Source organism: Ixodes scapularis, unplaced genomic scaffold, assembly GCF_016920785.2.
Source record: "Ixodes scapularis isolate PalLabHiFi unplaced genomic scaffold, ASM1692078v2 PGA_scaffold13__105_contigs__length_92229423, whole genome shotgun sequence".
NCBI classification, from domain to species: Eukaryota; Metazoa; Arthropoda; class Arachnida; order Ixodida; family Ixodidae; genus Ixodes; species Ixodes scapularis.
In genome coordinates this window covers 50,429,373-50,450,764 of record NW_024609839.1, presented here as the reverse complement: position 1 = coordinate 50,450,764, position 21,392 = coordinate 50,429,373, and the positions used below count along the sequence as shown (strand labels likewise).

Here is a 21,392-nt window from a genome sequence, read left to right as displayed (position 1 = left end):
TAGTTAATAAAGACCGAGCCATCATCCGATCATGACACTTCCTAAACGTGCGCAATAATAAACCGCGCGTCAACGAAATGAAGTAAAAGAAAATATACGGGGACGCACCAACCTGGGGGAAAAAAAAAACTGTGGCCGTAGACTCGTAGGTCTTGTTCAGCGACTGCTTGAAGTTCGGACGAGTCGGAAGGGGATTTTGTGGCCTTGGTATTTGTGCCCGGCGGCTGTTTCTCAGACACCCGATAGCGAGACCCGCAGCGTCGTTGGCGTCGGTCGTCTCGCCGTCGCGTTTCTCCGTGCCCTCGCCACTCGGGGATAGCCGCGGACTCGCTGATAAGACGCACTCACCCCCCAATCCCCGAGCTTGCTCCGTCACTCTTGAAAACGTTTTGATTACCGCCACTGGTTCAGACAACCCATGACGATGCCTCGGCCCATGCTTATCGGAAGCTTTGTCGATGGCTGCCGTGGTATATGGCTGAATTATGTGAACCTTTAATTTGGGTATTTAGTATTCAGTTGTCAAAAGACAAATCCCAAGTAGATGCCTCAACGATGATCTTTCGCGTTTATGAAGTAGTTTCGACTGAAATTACACTGTCTGGAACTACACGTTTTGCGTCTTTTCTTGTTTTGTCGGTCTCGGAACTAAAGACTAAAACATTCTACATTAAAATGCTCACTCGACATGATTTAGCCCGACGTCCTAAATTTCCTAACATAGACCTGATGGACGTCCTACAGACGACCTTGCAAACCCCATGAAGCTACGCCCTGCCTGCCTGCCTCCCTCCCTCCCCTCCCCCCCCCCCCCCCCCCCCCCCACCCACACACACACACACAAACTCTTGTCTTTGCGAATCTAGATTGCAAAATTGTAATTGGGTCCAAAGGGCAGCTTTAAACGCTTACGTCCTGTGCTTTTTCCGTGGAACCTTATTACGATATTGTAGATGCGCATTAGAAATCGGAACTAGCTCGGCTTTAGATCTGAAAGAATTACTTGAGCAAGCCTAGATAAAAACTGGCTAAAATGTGCGAATTTTTAAGTTCACAACACACAATCGAAATACACTGTTTCTTCCTACCAAAGACCTAACTAAAAACTTGATAGGAATTCTTTGCAAATTCATTAGATTTCATGCTTTCACAACCAGGATGTTATCCTTACACCACCTTTTCGATCATGCTTGGTCACTTGTACGCTTTAAGGCTAGAAAAGGCAAGACCAGCAAAGTAGACTAGAAAGGAGTGTTGTTAAAGGCCGACGTACAACTTCGGTTTTCTGCAGGGAAGATAATCCTCTTACTGCTTCCCCCTGCTAAGCTGCGAGGGGAGCCAAGTTAGAGCAAGGTAAGGACAGGATACAGGGAAGGAGTAGGAGGTCAAAAGTGGAAAGCTAGAACTGTACGTCGGCCTATAACAGAATAACCTTCTGCAGCTTTTCACACTTCGCAGCAATGTAGACACTACAGATGCTCACATGTGTTACTTGTACGGGTTTTGCATCCTACGGATACCTGAATCCAAGTAAGCTGCCAAAGCAGCATTCCTATCTATAGATCAATAACGTTAGTGTGGCTGATTATTGCAGGGAACATAGAAAGATACCATGGGTATGGTCCCATATAATAACCATCCTAAAAGAATGACCTTAAGCTGTTGTATGGGTGAAACAAATTTTTCTTCTTTTACTTTGCCTCCAAATCAACAATAGACAAAAACAAACCTGCAGAGAACACAGCAGAAAAAGAAGAGTATACAGAAATGTACAATGCAAGAAACGAAAGCAACGGAAATTAAAGTTAGCGAGGCAGAAACAAATGTACAGCTAGAACATGGCAGTCAAAGGGCAGCGCACTGCGCTGCCACTTTTCTCGTTTACTCCTTCTTCGTTTTAAGTTAGTTTTCCCCAGACAAACGGCACATGGCTACGACAATGCCACCGCCCACAATCTCCAACCTCGCGGCATCCGGCGGCGAACCACACAACACGGCTCAGCAAACGCGCGACGACGTTAAAAACACTCCTCGCAGACACAAATCCCCCAATTTGCTTCCGTTTCTCGTTGAAATAAATAGGCCCGTTTGTCGAAAAAGCGTCTCCGAGAGACGACCATCGTCGTGCTTCCACACCAAAAAAATAATAAAAAGTAGCGAAAGGCTCTTACGCTTTTACCCAAAACCCCTACCTCATCCCCCCCAACCCCCTGCCGAGATTTCTCACACGCACTATTTCCTCAAAACCTCCCGAGTTCGACGGTCGGTTCGGCGAGCCGCGACTGCGCGGCGAGTGAGTCCGTTGCGGCCGCCGTGCCGGCACGAGAAATGCGTCCGGTCTTGTTCGCTCTCCTTTGGCACTTGGCTGGAGGTGTCCAGCCCCGCGTGTCCCTTCACTTGGGCTCGTCGAAGTCCAGCACGAGGAGCTTGGTCTCCTCGGTGCCGTTGCGCGAGCCCACGGCACACACCAGCTTGGTGGGCGACGCGCGCAGCCGCCACACCACGCCGCCGGAGCCGCCCGATTCGAGGGCCACGAGGTTCCGGAGGAACTCGCCCGTGCGCAGGTCCCACAGTTTCACAGTGCCGTCGTCCGACGAGGTCACCACAAACTTGGAGTTGAACTGCAGGCACGTCACCGCGCTCTGGTGCTTGTTGGCGCCTGTGAGGGGACCACGTGCAGTCGACAAACAGTTACAGACGTGCGAGTCTAAAGAGCTCAAAGCTGGTACATGCACATGCGATCGCTTACGGCCGAACTGGTTTCAGGCCTTTTGCAACTGTTTAGGACCGGCTAAGCTTCTGCGCGGACGGTCAAGAGCAGTCACAAGGTTAGCAGGGGAGAGAATAAAATTCAAGATGATTTCAATTGGACTGATTTTACTGTGACGACTTAAATAAAACCTTTCACAGGAAAATATTTTTAAAATTTTTAAAATTTATTGTTTGCACTTTTTTTTTACCTTTTTATGTAAATTTGCTCTGCATTTAGATCAAAGAATCATCAAGCAGAAAAGATTTATACTGGGCTGAAAACGAGCGCAAATCAGTGGTCTTCTAGGCAAATCGGAACATTGAGCATTTTTCAACTCTCTGCTTTGTTTGACAGTTACGAGCAAAGCTTTACTGCATGTAAACGAGAATGCGAAAGAAACGAAAACTAGAAAAGTAACAACCTGTTGCAAGAAACTCAAGACACAAAAGAAAACCAAATAGAGCTGCATAGCTAACTAGATCAAGCTGGTTCTGCACTAGTATGGTGGGGGTAATATAAATAAAAAGATTTTAATTAAACTGTACTTTGAACATAAAGGAATTCTTTTTTTCCGCATTGTTTACAGTAATTGAACGGATCCATTAATCAGTCAGCCATACTGGAAAATATATCTAGCGATTAGGAATCACTATTTTAGATCTACAACAATTTAAATCAAATTAGTCAGATTTAAATCACATAAATCTGATTTAAATCAAATAAACCCTGGTATAATTAAATGGAAATACATTGAGATCTTCGATATAGTCAATCGTCTGCAGTCAGCAAGGGCGTGAGGTGCTGCCAAATGCTGACACTGTGCTCATGAGATTCTCTTCTGTAGCGGGAGTGCGTTGCTGACAACCGCCGGCAGCCGGCCAAGTAACATGTTCCGCATTAATAGCCTCGTCCCACTAGAGCGACAAACACCAGTTTTTGTCTGACGACACCACACAGTTCCGTGTCGCCGATACTGTCCCACTGCAACGACCGACAGCCGCGACAATCGCCGACAAGCGCCGACAAACGAGTTCTTGTCTGTGTTGGACTTGAAGCGTAGCAAGCAGTCCCACTGAGGAACATCTCTCGAAGACAAACTTATCCTCCCCGCCCATTTATGCCTTCTGTTGCCTCCCTTCCCACCCTTCTACCCTCCTCCCAGAACGAGTAGCCATTGGCGACCACTCCTCGTTTCCGGCCCCGCAGTTCCGGTCCCTCAATTGCACGTAGTGGTCGCGCGCGCGGCTTGTTGGCTGGCGGCGAACAGTCGTGTTGCGAAAAATAATTTGCTGTGGCTGGTTTTGCTCGTGAAAACTTGGTGCGCGACATGGTGCTTCAAGATGCCGAAGTCTACGCCCCTGCATCAGGATGGATACACCCATGTGCGAGGACTGACCAAAGTGAGACCGCTCACTACGAAGTAGGACATGACGTTCCGCGGCAAGCCATTCCGGCAGACGAGAGACTTGTCATCGCATTCTGTGATAACCGAGATGCCGTATTATCCACCAAAAAGCGCCTGCTCTCCATCATTCGAATATGAAGTTATAAACATATTCAAAAACAGCGTGAAATTCCGTGGCGCTCACCTAGAATGCCTCGAACAACCAAAAAAGGAACGATTCGGGTATTTCTAGTTCGGAAAAAGTTTGTGTCGATTGTTACAACTGTTTACGGAAAGTCGCCAATGGCAAATGAAGAGAAGCGGAAGCTTTAATAAAAAAATAAAGCATTTGTCTCCACTTTCACCGTGTTTGTCGGCGCGTTTTACGCCCAAAGAGCAATATACGAAAATTGCGTCGCCAGACTCTGTTTGTCTGTGTATTTTGAAGTGTTTTGTTGACCACTCCAGTCCCACTAGGAAACAAGTTTCCTTTCCCCCGTGTTCTGCGTCGTGTATGCCAGGTGGGACGGCAGACTCCGACAAACAGGCTCTCTGTCAGTGTCATCTGTCGCTCGTTGTCGTGTGTCGCTGTCGTTTGTTGCTGCCTGTCGCTCTAGTGGGACGCGGCTATAAAAACGATACAGTATAGACCACTTACAACGTAACCGCTTATAGTGCAGGACCGTGTATAACGCGGTTTTTTTAAACCACCGGTTCGCCTCCCATAGAACTCCATGTATTTACATACCGCTTAAAATGCAGGCGCGCGGAGGGAAATACCGGCTGTGGTGCGGTTTTTGGCACAGCCCGCCGACCGCGCCGACGACCGGAGCAGCGGGCACGCTTCCCTGTGCGACACTAGATAACGGCGCTGACGGCGCGGGGCGAGGATGTTGCTCGAAGAAGTGGGGAGAAGCGAAGAGAGAGGCTTCAGTCGCCGTAGCGACAGAGGGACGCACGCACGTGTCGTTCACGTGCGTGCGTCCCTCCGCTACCTCCGCTGCGTAAGAAACAGCCGCACCGACAGACCAATCGCAGATCGAGGAGAAGTGTTCGCGCGCGTTGCGTGCCGGCCGCGGGCCGGCTGCTTCTCCGCAAACATGGTGTCGGTTGTGATCGTCGTCGTAGGCGGAGTTCATCTCATCTTTCTGCGTAAAAGCGCTATCCTTGACTGTGAATTTTCGTTGTGTGTCGCTATGATAACCCAGCATGTACTAGAAGGGAAGATTCACCTACTCGTGCGGCGATGTCGTGGCGGCGCTCTCAAGACGGCAGAAACGCCCGTGTCGTCGTGTTTGTTTACTTCGACTACAGTACATCGCCCGGATTTCTTATTTGGCGCATTTCATGCGTGTGCTGAAGTTCAAGGTATTCCTGGCGCGTACTGTATGAAGGATGCGATTTTTCACGCGTTTTCATCTCCGGAGAAAATTGATTAGGGTTAGCAATCCTGAACGCTCGCAACGTCCGTCCGCAACCCGCGGACGGACGTCCGCGGGTTAAAAGGCTGCGCCAGGCAAAAGCCGCTAATTTCTTTCAAAATGTGTGACACACTTGAGACAGAACTGTACTAGTCTGGTGAAATAAAGACTTTCCTCAAACTAAGCTTTATTTTTCATCTAACATAAAATAAATTCTTTTACAAAGGTAAGTTGTCTCATGGCATGTATTTTGGCCTGAAAAATTGATGTTTTGGTTATAACGCGGTACCGCTTATAGTGTGGATTTTCGCGACTCCCGCGACATACGTTATATGCGGTCTACACTGTAGCAGGTTCCTGTCGTGCCCTGCGAATGAACTGGGGCGACAGCCAAGAAGCTTTGCGCTGCTGCCCACAGACTGTATACACTTTTCGCCACCATTCAAAATTTGGCAAAGGTACCAAGGTTACATTCCTGTGACCTCGAAATTTTCCCCCTAAACTTAGCGAGGAAACACTTCCCGCCTCATTTAGCGGGGAAATCGCGATGTCACGCGATGCCGCTCTGTCGCATAATCGCGTAACGTTGTGTGAAGTCGTAACTTCCCCGCCACACGGTGAAGGAAGTTTCTTGCTGAAATTGGTGAAAAAACGCTTCGTGCGACGTTGCAATTTCTTCACCAAAATTTAATGGGAAAATGCCCCGCACAACGCCGGAGAGTTGCACGACGGTGCGATCCCTCACTAATCGCATTTCCCGCTAAACGTGGCGGGCCACACCATACCCTGCACGCACACCGGGACCTGCTACAAAACCTTGCCAATGACAGCTGTCACCAAAAAAAATGCTCGATTTATCTCGATTCTACGGATAAAGTCTGCATACACACTATGTGTTTCTGTGGCATTCTCCAGTTTAAGGGTGACATTGGTTTATTTTTATTGTTCTCTCGTTACACCATTATAGTGTGTTATTTTATTCCACACTCTGGTTCCTTTTTGTGTGATGGTAGGCACGTCTTGGATACTTTCTTGTCTCCTCCCGTGAACTGCTTGAACGCCGTAATGCAGCATGCCAGCTTTCACACATTTAGTAGAGGCGAGGCCAGCTAACTTTTGCGTCTGCTTGCTATTTTGTGCGGCGGTCGAACGAAGGGCTCACAATTGTGTGTACGATCTCCGTAGGGGCACCTTTAAAATTTCATTCTTTCTTCTTAATTTATCGCTCTTTTGTACAGATTGTCCTCCGAAGCAACGTGCCGCTCGTTTCGCGACGGTTTTCGTGGCGTCCCATTACACTTTCTTAGGAATCCCAGCCCTTGAAAGCATTCCGTGTTAAAGACGTACACTACAAAGAAAAAAAAAATTTCTGAAAAAGAATTAGATTTTTACAAATGCCATGTTTACATTTACCGACATCTAGAGGGTATTTCCAGAAAGTTCCATTTGTCTGCAATGCATAGTTGTTTTTTTTTTTATAAATTATTTACGGTCCAACAATGCTCAAAAAACGGTGATCGTGTCGTTTAACACCGAAGACAGTGGTCCAGAAAAGGAAAGAACTTTTAGTCAAAGGAACAGACACAAAGGATATGTCTCTTTGTCTGTTCCCTCGACTAAACAACATGATTAGCTACCACCAGCTCGCCTGTGCACTTATAGTCTATTAAAAAAAAAGTAGAAGTTCAAGCACTTTGAACACATTTTTCTCAGCTCCGCTTTTTGAAATAAATTTTACTTTAGGCAAACTATCATTTGGTAACGGGACAGAAGTAGAGGAAAACTCCTTGTTGTTCCTGACTGAAATTTAACGGGCAATGCAAATGTGGCGTTGTGATTTTACTTTGTGAATGTCTTGATAAAAGATGTTCAGATTTTGTCGACGGCGTAATAAGCAAAACATTTCTTCGATTTTTCAGTGCTATGTTAGCATAAAATAAATTACTTTTTGCAAATTTTGTTTTCCCAGTTGCACACTCCAGGCATTCTGCTGCTATCTAGTGAAGAAAAATGTTGAGTATTACATTAGTTTCCTAGCAATAGTGTTCCTGATAACAGCTATAATTTCTTTCAGAATTCATGTACTACACAGATGAAACTTTGCACTGCATGCTGTCTTGGAACGCCAGTATATACAGTAAATTTCATTCATAATAAGCACAAGTTTTAAAAGCTAACTCTTTTGGGTAGTGTCCTTTCTTAAAATAGAAAAGTAAAAAAAAAAAAACGTACCAGCAAGCGTTTGCAGGCACTGCCCCGTGAGGATGTCCCAGACCTTGACGGTGGAGTCTGCGTTGCCGGACACCAGGATGTTGTTGCGGAGCTCCATGCCGGAGGTGAGCGACTGGTGGCCCATGAGCTGGTGCCGACAGGCGCCCGTCTCCACGTCCCAGACCCGGATCGAGGTGTCCAGCGAGCCGCTCACCACGTGCACTCCGTCAAATTGCAGCGAGTACACCCGGTTCGTGTGGCCCTGTGCAAGAGACATGCACCCTTTTCACGCACGTTCCGAACCAGAACCGCTAAGTTTTGCGACATTTTGATAGTCACCGATTTGTTTCGAAATGGGTTTCACATATCGGTAGACACATCTGTAACTAGAAACCAAAATTACCAGTCACAATAATTTTTTTTTTTTTCTCCCAAAATTATTAAATTTTTAAGGTTGGACTGGGAGGCTCTACTGGCCGCACTAGAAACATGACGTCAAATGTTGCGATAGGGAGAGCAGTACAGCTTGGTCCCGACGGGTTACAGGCTTGACGGTCTGAAATTAGAGCTGGGGAAGCTCGCACCAGCAAAATGAAGATGTAAAGTGAAAAATATTACATTTTAAGGTGGTGGCTTTACAGAACCAACCAACCTCGGGAGTCAAGTAAGCACAATATGTGCAGGTTGGCCACACCGTAAGCGCTAAACGAGCCTCAAATAAGAATGGCAACCGGTGCCAGGGATCAATTGTCGGTCACCGGCGTGGAAGCCAAGTGCGCTGCTGATTGAGCTACGGATCCAGCATGCAGGAGCGGGAGGAGCAGAACCAGGTGGTGCGAGAAAGCATTGAAAATGTTCATTTTCCCGGTAATGCCGCCGCGGAAGTTTATAAAATTTCGCCATATTGCTCATTTATAGTTAGAGGTGCCAAAACTGCAACGTTTGAAAAACACATTTTTGCCGAAAATTGGGAATTTTAGGGTCGTGTCCCTCCTTAACGCAGATGGCCAATTTTCTCCAGTGCCTAATATTTTGACAAGCCTTACACATTGTTTTGGCAATCCAACGCCTGGTTTCTTTTTTCCGCCAGAACATGGAGGCTTAAGTATCAAACTGCCAAGCAATTTACGCGCATAATGAATGCACTTTTTCCCCCCCAAAAATTAGCACATATTTGGGGGGTGCGTTCAATACGCCGGGTAAATGTTTTGCATTTACATACTTCATGCCAATGTCATATTAGGTGCCAATATGACATGGCAAGGGACTGTGACACGTCTCCACTGATAGCGCACCCACGACTGGTAGGGGGCTTGCCATAGTAACCATGCTTTATAAATTGCAAACCTTTTAAGGGTGCTTTCGGCGTGCCTTTTGCCAAAGGAAAAGCGCCCTACGAAGCTCACTCAGCATGGAGAGCAACGCTACTGTTCTTAGGAATAGAAGCACCTCAAAACACTCAAAACGAGTCTTGCAACCTAAATATTAAACAAAAAAACTTTTTTTTCTTTGAGGGCAGGGGAAGAATGTGTTCTGTCACATGGTCCCAAAAAGCAAAGAAAATGCATCAAGCAAGAAGATATTAATGAGGTTTTACTATAATAACTCGGCATGTGTGAATAGTAGACTCAGCTTGAAGGAATTCATTGCGAATAGTGGTTTGGGTCAAATATTTTCTAATCGAATATCGAATACTCAGCCAAACTCGTGAAGGTTGTTCCCAAGCTTACATTGGTCCATTTCTAAGGTAAGTAAATTCTAGTCATACCATATATAAAAACTGTGGCCACAGAAAATCCAATGGCTACATCGAAATGGCAATATCTTTTCTTCAATCACGAATAATTATGCAGGTTGTAGGGGCATCTGCGCATAACACGTACTCATACGCAATAGCAGGCATTCACAAAGTTTCCGTTCTTTTTACAATATACAAGGCGTGCACGTGTGCCGTCCCACCATAAAAGCCCACATTCATTTTAAGCACGCGACTGTGATATTTGCACTTTTCGAAGTGTCGATCGCTGCAAGTTAGCCCCATCGAGCGCGCCTTTCACCAAGCACCGTTGCATTGCGAAAAAGTAACGCCCGCGAAGCTCGCATCTGCAGGTGTTGCTTTTCTGCAGTCACCGGCGCTCAGTAAAAAGCACGCCGCCATGACCGGCACATGAAAAAAACACAAATATCGCAGTTCACCTTGAAGTGGATATTGAATAGCGCATCATTCGAAACTACCATTCGAAAATTTGAATATTTGCGCAATCCCGGTCATGGCCAATGGGATCAAAGGTCTCAAACCGCTGCTAGACGAAGAGAGGGCTCACCTGTAGCGTGTGGAGACACTCTTCCCGGCGTGGGTCCCAGACCTTGACCATGTAGTCGTAAGCCCCGCTGACCACCAGGCGCCCGTTGTACTGGACACAGCGCACCGCCGCCACGTGGCCCACCAGCACGTGCAGACATTCACCCGTCTCCAGGTCCCAGACCCGGAGCGTGGCGTCCCGAGATCCACTCACCACCCTGCAGGAAGAACAAGGCGCGTCACTTGCGACCCCTGGCACAACGGTCGGACTGGTACAAAGACGTCTTTTTCTAAATGCTCACAGCACATGGAGAAAATGCTCGCGCTGCAGAACTCGGGTATCGTGGGTTCTGTCCCCATCCCTACCCGTCTCGATCGGGACGAGCGTCGTACCGGCGTGCCGTCGTGCATCGCTACCGCGCAATGCACGATAAAAGACCCCAGGCTAGCGGTTGAACTGCAGTGGCTAAATTTCTCATCCACGGCGCAAACTAGTGTTGCCGCACCTCAAAAGCAGACAGGCACCGTATGAGCACTATCATTGGAATTCGGTTTTACTGGTTTGAAAATGCTTGCAAGGTTATTACGATGGAGAGTTGGGCTGGTCGGTACGAATGCATCACGGGAAAACAGTGCGAAAAGATACGAAGGACAAGGGACACTCGGTCTTAGTAATTTCTCCTCCCTCGTGCTTCGAATCTTTGTTGCTCTGTTTTCCGCAATGCAAAGTTATCTGCCACTGTCGTGACATTCGAGCAAATTGACTTACTAGGATGGATTGAGCCATGGTGGACTAATCTCTGTTGCTTTACTTAGGACATGTTAACATGTCCAGGAGGGAGGTGGCAGTATCTGGGTCAAAGTCGCAGATCATAGTCGAGCATCAATGCATGGTTTGTGATGAGTGAAATAGATCTTATGCGTGATAAAGCCTTGCACCAATTTCAATGTTTACAAGTGGGCAGTGTTATAAGATGTGTGTAAGAGTAACTCAAAATGGCGATCTGAAAAACTATGGGACGACAGAGATAATCTTCGCGCTCGAGGAATATTCACAGGTACTGTGAGGAACCCAGCCCAAAAATTTGTAACTTTAAGCGCCATTCACGTACTTGCAACCGAGTAGGACCGAGATTGACTAGACCGGTTCCTAAGCCTCTTGCGACTGCGTAGGACCTGCTCCACAGCGGTGCACCTGATCCTGCGCAGTCGCAAGAGGCTTAGAAACCACTCTTGCCTCTCGAGGTCCTACTCGGTTGGAACTGTGTGAACGGCGCTTCAGGTGCGCAGAAAAACGTTCCACTAATTTTTTGTGGCAGGCACCAAACGCAGCAAAGTCGACCAAATCGGGTAGATGTAAAAAATTACAGGATACCCTAGACTGCTTATGTGTAAAAAGCCGAAGGCATTATAGGTAGTCCCGCGGGAGAAATGTTTTCGAGTAATGTTTCTACACATATTAAAGTTTAGGACAATGTACAGGACGATGCCCTAGATATTGTTGCCAAGCTGACGTCTAGGATGACCTCTGGGACGACATCGAAGACGGCATCTAGGACGTCAAGAACGATGCATAGAGGACGACGGCGAGAAAGACACCTAGAGGACGACAGCTAGGACAACCTCAAGCACGACGCCAAGGACGGCGTCGTCCTTGAGCATACGATTAAGTGGTGCATGCTTGATGACATATTTTTATTCCCATACTTGTAAGGCTTTCCTGAAAAGAGTCAAAGTACAGGCTAGCTGGTGGAAGTCAACCATTTCGTCATTTACCCTGAGACTGGGTTTTTTTTTGAAGAGCAGAAGTACTTCTGCTCTTCTGCTCTTCAAAAGAGCAAAAAAGAAGTAACAGAAGTACTTCTGTTACTTCAGGGGCCCTAAACTCGTCGAACACAAAGTTGGAGCCCAAAGTTCGCGGAGCGCGCCGATTGGACGTGGACGCCGGCGAAAAAAGCGCGAAGTCATCGTCGGGATAGTCCAATCAGTGCGTTCCGTGAACTTCGGCCCAAACTTTGTTTGACGAGTTTAGCGCCCCTGCTCTTCAAAAAACCCCCCAGTCTCAGGGTAAACGACGAAATGAAAGGCTTTCGTCTTAAAAAGTTTCCAGTTCCTTGCCATGTCCTAGAAATTAACTCCAGCAGCAACCAAGCACTGCACACCTTGCTATGTACTCTACTGCACACAGACTAGACCTGACCGCACTGTACGTAGGAATTTCCCTAGTAAACATGATAGGGAACTTTTCCGGCTAATTTTAGCGGAGTAATATTCCTACTCAAATTAGCGTCACGACAAAAAAAAAAAAATGTTTCGCCAAATGTCACGTTGTTACGTGCCACCACGATATGACAGCCCGGTTCCATGCAACACCGCAATGTTACATGACATCACGACTTCCCTAAGGGAAAAGCGCCCGAGGACCCGTCACAAAACCCTGCCGACGATGGCCGCCGCAGGAACGCTCACCTGTTGGCGCAGAGGTGCATGCAGCGGACGGTGGACGTGTGGCCGTAGAGGGTGTGCAGGCAGTGGCCCGTGTCGGCGTCCCAGACGCGCAGGGTGCGGTCGGTGGAGCCGCTCACCACCAGGGAGCCCGCCATCTGGGAGGACCAGACGCCTCCCGTGTGGCCCACCAGGGTGCGCAGGCAGCGCCCCGAGCTGGCTGACCACACCTTGAGCGTGTTGTCGTCCGAGCCGCTCACGATGCGGTTGCCCGAGAATTGCAGACACGTGATCACGTGGTCCTCATGGCCTCGCAGCACCTGCACCGAGGCAACGCGCGGGCACTCTTAGAAACGGGGACGACAGGGCATTCCGGCCACGCACGCACAGGTTCATTGTCACGAATAAAAACCGTTTCGAACTGGTAACCTTTTTTTTTTTTATTGGCTCGTAAAACTTCCGACAATACTAGAAACAACAGTTTCTTGTAGCCGACACACACATCTGATCTCGCAAATGCCGCAAAACCTTCGAGCGAAATGCAGTTCCAGGGGTCGCCTCATAGGGGGTGCCAGTGCATTCAGAGCTGTATATGTGTTTGCGCAATTCTAACGCGCCTTCAATAGACCCTTTCCGGAATCCAGTGCCATCTGGTGACTCAAATGGCAGTTTATCTTTTACTATACTAATGGCGGCAATGAACCTGTGGTCTGCAGTATTTAATGGGGCACCGTCACTTAAAGGTCAACGGTAAAAGAGAATGTGCACTTCACTACAGTGCACTTCACTACAATTATTATGCAATCTCTTTTAGTGTCGATGGCGAAACAAATGCAGGCAGTCGGAACGAAACGCCAACCCACACAGACGTCTTGAAAGAGTTCTGTACATCAAGGGGCTTTGAAGCCGAATGTGTGCTACTAACACATTGACTGGGACCCAGTTAAAAATGAACGCTTACGCAGCTCTTGCGTCCAATTCCTGCTTTACGCCGCGCTAACATCTAGAATGTATAGGCCTCGAATCATCTCCTTAGAAGCATCTTCAACTTCTTCATTCATCACTAAACAGAAGGCCGCCATTAGTATAGCACATATGCCGTTTTAGATGAATGATGATAGTGATCAAAGTGGCCAGACTAAATTCCGGAAAGGGTCTAATATAACGCGCAGGTAAGTTTAGCTTCCTGATATTCAAAAAGTAAATTGCTGCCGATTCTAGTGCACAGGTAAAACAATGAAATAAATACAGCGTGCCAGTCACCGTTGTCAGACGATGGTTCTTCGCTGTCCACAGAGGTAATTGAAGTACTGCATTTCTTGCGCTTGTACGAGTGCGCGATTGTCGCCTCTCGGAGGGTCGGCTTCCAAACACCACTTTGTGAGCTCGTCGGGTGGCTGGGATTGGCCACGCCGTGATGCTCCGTTGTCATCTTTTTCCGCCAACATGATGCCCTTTCGTTTAAATAGAGCCTCCTAGTGGATTTTTTATTTCTTTTTCCCTATCTTAAAACGACAGACACGAATCTGTAGACACCAGAGAATGTGCATGACACGAATACCAAAATGCTAAAAATAAACAAACAGTCACGATGGCACTGGGGCTAGCCACCTTATACTGAGCGTTGAGCTTTTCTTGAGTTGAATACAGAGTTTGCAAACATAGAACGAATGAAGGCAGCACGGCGTGAGAGTTGACTTCCTCCTTCTCCTCTTCTCTTGCCCACGCACTCACAATCAACACTAAGCGACCCAGGGAGGGCGCTTTTTCTTTTGCAGTATTGTTTCCTCGACGGCAAAATACTATGCCACGCTGCCTTGGAAATGACCTTGAGCGTCTCCCAAAGCGCCGCACCCAAAACTCTTTTTTTTTTTTTTTGCGCACGCATGAAAGTTTTATTTTCCTTCTAAAAGCAGACTTTGAGTGTTCGTTCTAACAGCATGATGCTTTAAAATACGGTCCTTTTATTTGGACCAATTTCAATGTGTAGGGCCTTGAATTCGTATACAGTCGAGCCCGCTTCAACGAACGCCGCTTCAACGAAATTTCCGGTTCAACGAACATTTTTCAGTTCCCCGTCAACGGTCCATAGGAGTCAATGCATAAAAATTCTCACTACAGCGTACACAGCTAGCTTCTTGTGCCGTTCCACTTGAACGAAACTTTACAGAGCAACTCCAAGTTCGAAAGTTTAATGTTCGTACGAAAAACAAATCTCCGAGCACTTTGGTGCATTCTGGCACATAAAATACGTCTACTATAAAGTTTAAATCACGTGTTGAACCACCGGAAACTGCCACAAATAGCCAGAATCCCCGGAACCCGAACGCAACGTGGACCGCGCCTGCCGGCCACCATTACTCATTACTCAATGGCGACGACAATAAAGCTGGCCTTTCCGGCTCTTTTTTTTTTTTTTTTTTGCTGTTGCATTAAAGGGCTACTCCGCTCAATTCCGAAGATTTCCGGATAATGATTGATTTCGAATTAAAAAGCCCTAGTAAAACACACTACGTCGTTTGCTTCGTGAAAAACGGGATATATATTTTTAAATCCGATTTTCAACACGAGCGGAAATCGAAACCGAAGCTTTGGCTCCGCCCGGCAACATTGGACTCGGGTCACCAAGTACATGGCCATCACGTGGTACGAGATGTCACATGATCCTCGGCCCAACGACGGGCGGGATTGGGGCGGGCGTGTGGCAGACGCGAATGTCGTCTGCACCGCACTTTTCGACACGTTTTGGTGTCTACGGCATTCGACGACGTCTGCACAACTGCGGCATAAGTGTGCGCGCACGTGGTGTCCGTAGTGTGGACGAAACTCCGAAAGACAATAATCACAATCGGTGAGACGACGACAGCGGTTGTGACGCGGAAGACGGCGGTAACGGCGGGACCACGGCGGGCGGCAGGACGGCTCCCAAGAAACGCGCTGCGCAGGCGCGTTACGCCAATCACGTGGACACTGCTGAGCGCCGAGAGGCAACGTTGCTGACGTCATGCGCCACGCTCGCCCGGAGAAGTGAAAACAAGCAAAAGGGGGCCATGTAGATGGCGTTCAGCTCAATGTTGGCTCCGCCCATGCCGTAGCCTTGACTGCGCTGTTGGTTGCGCCTGAATTCGCCCGCTCAAGTCAGCCGATTTCGGCAACTTGGCGAGTTGCAAAGCTTGCCGGACCGTTTAAGAAACATTTAGACAGAACTGCGTCGTAAGATTTCACGTGTGGTCTTCCCAGGCGATACTGAAGAGGACTGCATTGTTTTTTCAAAACCAAAAATGAAGCGGAGTTGCCCTTTAATGTTGGTTGCACCCTAGCTCTCGGCTTGATAATCCTCTGCTGCAGACTATCCAAAGCCGAGGCTCGGTCGTCTTTTTTTGTTTCGTCAGTTGTCCTTTTGTCAATACAGTAGGCGGGCTTTTTGGACATGGCACCGCCAAGCAAAACGTGGAAGCTTTTATCTTTAGAAAAAAAAAGCTTGCATCCTGGTCGAAGTTGCAAGTGGACAGAAAAAAGCTGTCATCGCGGAAAAGTTTGGAATTTCTCTGAGTTCTTTGTCGACGATCCTAAAGCCGAAAGATGCAATTGAAAAGGCTCTTGCAACGGGGACGTCGGCCAAGCGAAAGAAACTGCACCGTCGGCGCACAAAGAGCTCGACAAGGCTATGTACACATGGTTTGTACAGATTTTTGTACTTTACCAGTTCGGGCATGACATTATTTCGTGAATTTCACAACAACAAAAGTTTCGCTACAAAGAATTTTTTTTTTATGCACCTTCAATTTTGTTCTAGCAGGATTCAACGATTTTCTGAAAGCAGGTCGTTATAACCAATAGGTCGTTACATGTGGGATCGATATAAGTGGGTTTGACTGTATGCGCCTTCTTCAAGGTGATCTCAGATATTTTTACTTTCGTAGGATCATCACAGAAGAAAGATGCTGCACGGTGGCGCCGCCACTTTCAATGATCCACCCCGGCTTCTGTTGGCTCCTCCCATCGACCAAACTCTCTCTATATACAGCTCTGAGCACATCCTTCTATTGTAAGAGATCGCAAGAACTCGGTCGCAAGCAAACGTAAGTGAGCGTTTTCAAGTATGCATACACAAGTGGCCTCGAGCACGAGTGTGGCAGAAGCTACAATCTTTCGGCATTTCTGTCAAGCACACGCGCTCGTGCAAGGCAACAGTCGTTCGGGGCATGGCTTCTCAGACCGGACTCCTAGGAAACAAAAGGGGCTCCTGGAACACCCTCAAGAGCTCCCCAAACTCATAAATGTTCTCATCCCTGCCCCTAGGTAAAGTGTTCTTCCAGGTCAAGCGCTATCTCAGCATATCTAAGCTATCCACTGAGGCATACGAAGTCTGTGAGCCCCTGAACAGTTCAACTGCTTCAATGCCGAGACTGGGAGTGGCTCCTCGAGGCCAGAAAGTTCGAGAGCACTTGGTCCGGGACAAAGCGTCGGTGCTCCCAGCTCCGGCTTAGCCCACTAACGAAGTGAAACGAGCTATGGTGTCCCCTGCCCGTTTGCCGCGGGAGCGTTGCCTCACCTTGGGCTCGCGTATGGGCTTGCAGCGCCAGTTCATCTCGACGTAGTGGTGGCGCATGAAGGCCAGCTTCCAGGGGATGGGGGGCGGAACCCCGCCGGGGGACGGGGGTGAGGCCACCCTTCTGCCCAGCACCTCCTTGACGTCCTCGAGGCCCGCCTCGCGGCACTTCTCCCGCCAGAGCAGGTTGTCCTCGGCCAGGATGCGCCAGTAGTGGCACGTCTGGGCCGCCCGCAGGAGGTCCCGGGGCTCCAGGAAAGACAGCACGTACAGCGCCAGCTGGGGACGGAGAGGTCGCCACCGTCACACCTTGTCCAACATCCGCTTACGACGGTCTGCAACGTGGACATTCTACGCCGAGGCTATCTCGCGACCTCAGAAAAAAGAGCGCAATCACAAATCCCCGCCCCCCCCTGCCCTAAAGAAAGAAATAAAATGTTCTTTAAATTGCGAGACATATTTGGAGTTGGGAACACTGCTCTTGGAGCTTTCTTTTTACGGCGGAGCTGCTAAGGGCTAGTTTCCCCAGGATCGTGTCCGCCGGATTAGAAAGGATGACACCAAACTCTGGACAGCTACCGCCACCTATGAGCGACAGTGGCAGCCAAACAACTGGTTGCCACTGGTAACCTTTCTTCCGAGGAAGAAGAGCGGGAGCAGAACGAGCGGCGATGTGTGCGGCAGCGCGACTGGTTCTGCAATTGCCGCGAAGCCGTTATCGCCTAAAGTTCCACTGCGTCGAACGCTTCAAATTTGCTAGCGAAAGAAGATCACATCGCTCGCCTGGAAAGCCACCACCAAGAACAGAAGCTACAGCTCTACTGCTCCTCCTTCTTCACCAAAATAAAAAATCTAAAATTATTATTTTTTTGATTGAGCTCTATGAAACTATGCTAGCTTGTGCAGTTTCTATTGTCAATTCTAAATATCTGGTCATTTTTCTCAACCAGTAAATTAGTCCTTAAGATAATTATAGCTCGCCCACCCTTGTTTGCAAAAACATTAAGAAAAAAAAAAACTGTTCAACAAAAAAATTACTGTATTTTCCAGTGTATGCTGTAGAGTACCATGCATCTGCCCATTCCAAACTAAGCACTCATCCCCAAAATTTGAAACACCTGAAAAAAATATGCACAGTACATATATACTGTAAACGACTTATTTTTCGCAGGCTCAATTGTTCGTGATTTAGGTTACAGCTCAAGTTCTGAAATATTTCGCGGGTTCTAATTTTCGGGACGCGGTGGGATCTCAATATAGATTCCAATGAGTTTACATTTTACCGAAAACAGGACCTATGTTTCGCGAATTGTAGGCGGTTCGCGAAATTCAGGTCCTTGCAAAAATTAAGTTGTTTGCAGTATGCAAAACTGATGACCTCACATGCACCCATCCCATATTTTTTTGCAATTATCTTCAAATTTTGAGTGGGCGCTTACTCAGTATTTTACAGTAAGTTGCGTTTTTTTTTTTTACATTTTTCTCGGTGTATTTTATACAACAATGAAAAAATGGCATCGCACCGTAAAAAAAAAAATTAACACACAAGCGTTTTTTTTTTTTTCACGGTGCGACGCCTTTTTTTTTTTTTTTTTTTGCTGCGCACCATTTTTTGTACAGCACCATAACTATGTAGCCATAGGTGGTATTGCCCCCTCCAGGAGGCACTACTGTCACCGCACTCTTCTATACTTTTCATAACTGAACATTTTTAGGTGTCCTTGAAGTGGCTTAATGTGAATAGGCAAGACAGTAAGAATAAAATTTTACAGCATGTTATCGATGTTGCCTAATTCAGCCATGGTTCCGTCTTCTTTTGTTTCAGTCCAGTACCACTGAGAGGTAATTGGGCTGGTATACGCGCATTGCATAATATTTTCTCGCGTTTTTCTTAGTTTCCGTTTGATGAGCACTTTCTGTCTTGTCACGCTCCCGCCGTGTTGCTACATGTAAAAGGAAGGATTGTGCTCAGTCGATCTCTTAGAAGTACCGGAAAAAAAGTATGTCAAGGTTTATCTTTCTGCCTGAGCATCGATGGTCGCGTCGTCCGGGACCCTGTCTAGGCTAGGCCTAGCGGTCCAAAGCTTTGTTCACGAGTGTCTAGCTCGTTAAACTTTCGTTTGCTCGGCATGTGTTCGCCTTCTCAGTTTGTGCGTTTTACGTCCTTTTGCTGCGAAACACTCGAATGCTCCCACCAAGCAGCGTCGTGCTATGGAAATTTCTCGAGAGCTGAAACATCAAAGTCGCGCGCCAAACAGTATGTGCGGTCTAGCTGATTGTGCAAAACTCCAATTTTGCGATACCGATGCGCGTAAACTAAAAAAACTCATCGCGTGAACCGTGCAAAGAAATGCGACTTATATACCAACTTTTCTATGAAGAAAGCTCAATGTACGGATGTGTGACTTATACAAGGGTGTGACTTATAGTCTGGGAAGTATGGTATGTTCAATACGTGGCTAGATACTACGAAGTGCAAAGAGTATAATGTTGGAGGTACTCGAGACTGAGCCATTGTTAGTGGTTTTACAAGACATGGAAGTTCAGTGTTCAACGTGTAGCCACTAGGTAATAAAACGACAGACCAATTAAAAACTTTTTTTTTCTGCCTATTGTGAAGGATCTGCTCTCAACATTGTATGCTTCTCACATTTACCTACATGTAACAGAAAAAAAATCATATTTTCGACAGCCCTAAATGCCGAGATGTCCTTCGTGCAAATTAGCAAAGAGTCAAATATTTGTGCTCTGAGAAAGCACCATTTTAGCATGAATTTCAATGCAAATTCAACCTGCATACTTGATCTTATAAATTGATATTATGGCTCAAATATCTTTCAACAAACTGAGATACTTGGCAGATCAAAAGAAAAATAGCTGCAAACTTTAATATATAGCCATTTGCAAAAAAAAAAAAATAATAATAATAGCTTAGGAATTTTTTGGCACCAAGGACTCATGTCTCCTCTTGTGAAAACACTTTAGGAAAGAGAGTCAAGCAGAAACACAAGACAAAAAAGGACGACACCTCAGATCCAACCCCTTCACTTTACCGCAATGCGTATTCAGATCCGTAAGCTGTGCACAGACCGTTTGGTGGGGTAAAGACCAACTTTAAATTTCGAAGACCGGTTTTAATTCTTAAAACCCGAAAAATCAATTAAGGGGGGACACTGGCTAGAGGTCAAACTTTTGAACTACTCAAGTGATCAAAATGAAATTTTGAGGGGAGATTTAGCTTCAGATGTAGGTGTACTGTGCAAACTTTCAGCTCCCTAGGACAAATTTACATACCCGCATAAGATGATGTGTCACTCTTCATTAAGAAATCTATGATATTCAAATGAAGCTAATAAGCATCACTTTGACTGCTTGAATATAATGTGGGGGATATGGGACCTCGGGCTATCTAGTTTTAATAACTTAAATGTAAATATTTCAGGAAGAGTTATTACCTCAAAATATGAGATGCATATCTGTCCTATGTAAATTTTTGAAAACTTAGTTTTTTATCACTGAGGACTTCAACTTAAAACAAAATAAAGTGGATAGCCCGATTCCCCAGTAAATTTCAGTTCAGAAACATGTTGATTGTGGTATCAGAATACTTTCACCTTCAAACAAAAGATTCCTTCGTATGAATTTTGCAGCAAAAAGTGGAACTGAGAAAAATGCATTCGAACATTGAACTCCTTTACTTTGTTACTGCCTCACAATGTGTTGAAAATATTTTATATCAATGTAACTATTTGGCGTATGGTTATCAAATTCGGTGTAAGGGTGTATAATAAGTTTATAAAACTGAAAACCTTAAAATTGAAAAATGAATTTTTTCAAAAAAATTTAAAATTTAGGCCCATGTCCCCCCTTAATCTCATTTACTGCGAGACCGATTCTCAAGTTAAACGATACCCCACTTGGACTAAAACCTGGTCAGTGCTGTCGGTGACATCTGTGCACAGTGCCACAGCCACGAAACAAAAAGAAAAGTTCCTCGAGGGGGGTCCACCCTACCTCTTTGGGTAGCAGGGAGATGAAGTCACGCTGGAACTGCGGCTCGATGACGTGCATCATGTGACGCACCTGCCCTGGCTCGCATGCCTCAATCAGCTGGTCCAGGGCACACAGACGCTCCAGGTGAGTCCACGACTGCACAACACAACACCACAATGTCACTCCAGGTTCGCCATATTGGCAAAACACACACTCAAAAGCGCCACCGTGGTCGGCCTGCCACGCTGGCCAAACGCTTGCCACGACGTCTCTCTTCACGACTCCGGCAAAACCGGCTGCACCTAGTAGGAAAAAGACTAAACTGGCCCAAA

At 46.8% G+C, this 21,392-nt stretch overlaps 2 protein-coding genes across 3 annotated transcripts in view; both read right to left on the bottom strand.

The window, feature by feature from the left end:
* The window catches only part of LOC8026768 (phosphoribosylformylglycinamidine synthase), a 65,981-nt gene extending 65,181 nt beyond the window's left edge, over positions 1–800 (bottom strand). Inside the window, exon 1 of one of the 2 annotated variants that reach the window (XM_029970020.4) lies at positions 113–800. The gene's annotated coding sequence lies outside the window, so the exon portion shown is untranslated. The remainder of the gene's footprint in view (positions 1–112) is intronic. The other variant, XM_040213344.3, reaches the window with a different exon arrangement.
* Positions 801–1,665: 865 nt separating this feature from the next.
* The window catches only part of LOC8026766 (F-box/WD repeat-containing protein 7), a 32,686-nt gene continuing 12,959 nt past the window's right edge, over positions 1,666–21,392 (bottom strand). The window contains exons 6-11 of the mRNA XM_029970022.4: positions 21,082–21,216; positions 17,071–17,346; positions 12,540–12,835; positions 10,093–10,288; positions 7,790–8,030; positions 1,666–2,659 (exon numbers count right to left, since the gene is read on the bottom strand). Of these exons, the coding sequence (XP_029825882.1) occupies positions 2,394–2,659; positions 7,790–8,030; positions 10,093–10,288; positions 12,540–12,835; positions 17,071–17,346; positions 21,082–21,216 (1,410 nt within the window). The 3' untranslated portion in view covers positions 1,666–2,393. The remainder of the gene's footprint in view (positions 2,660–7,789; positions 8,031–10,092; positions 10,289–12,539; positions 12,836–17,070; positions 17,347–21,081; positions 21,217–21,392) is intronic.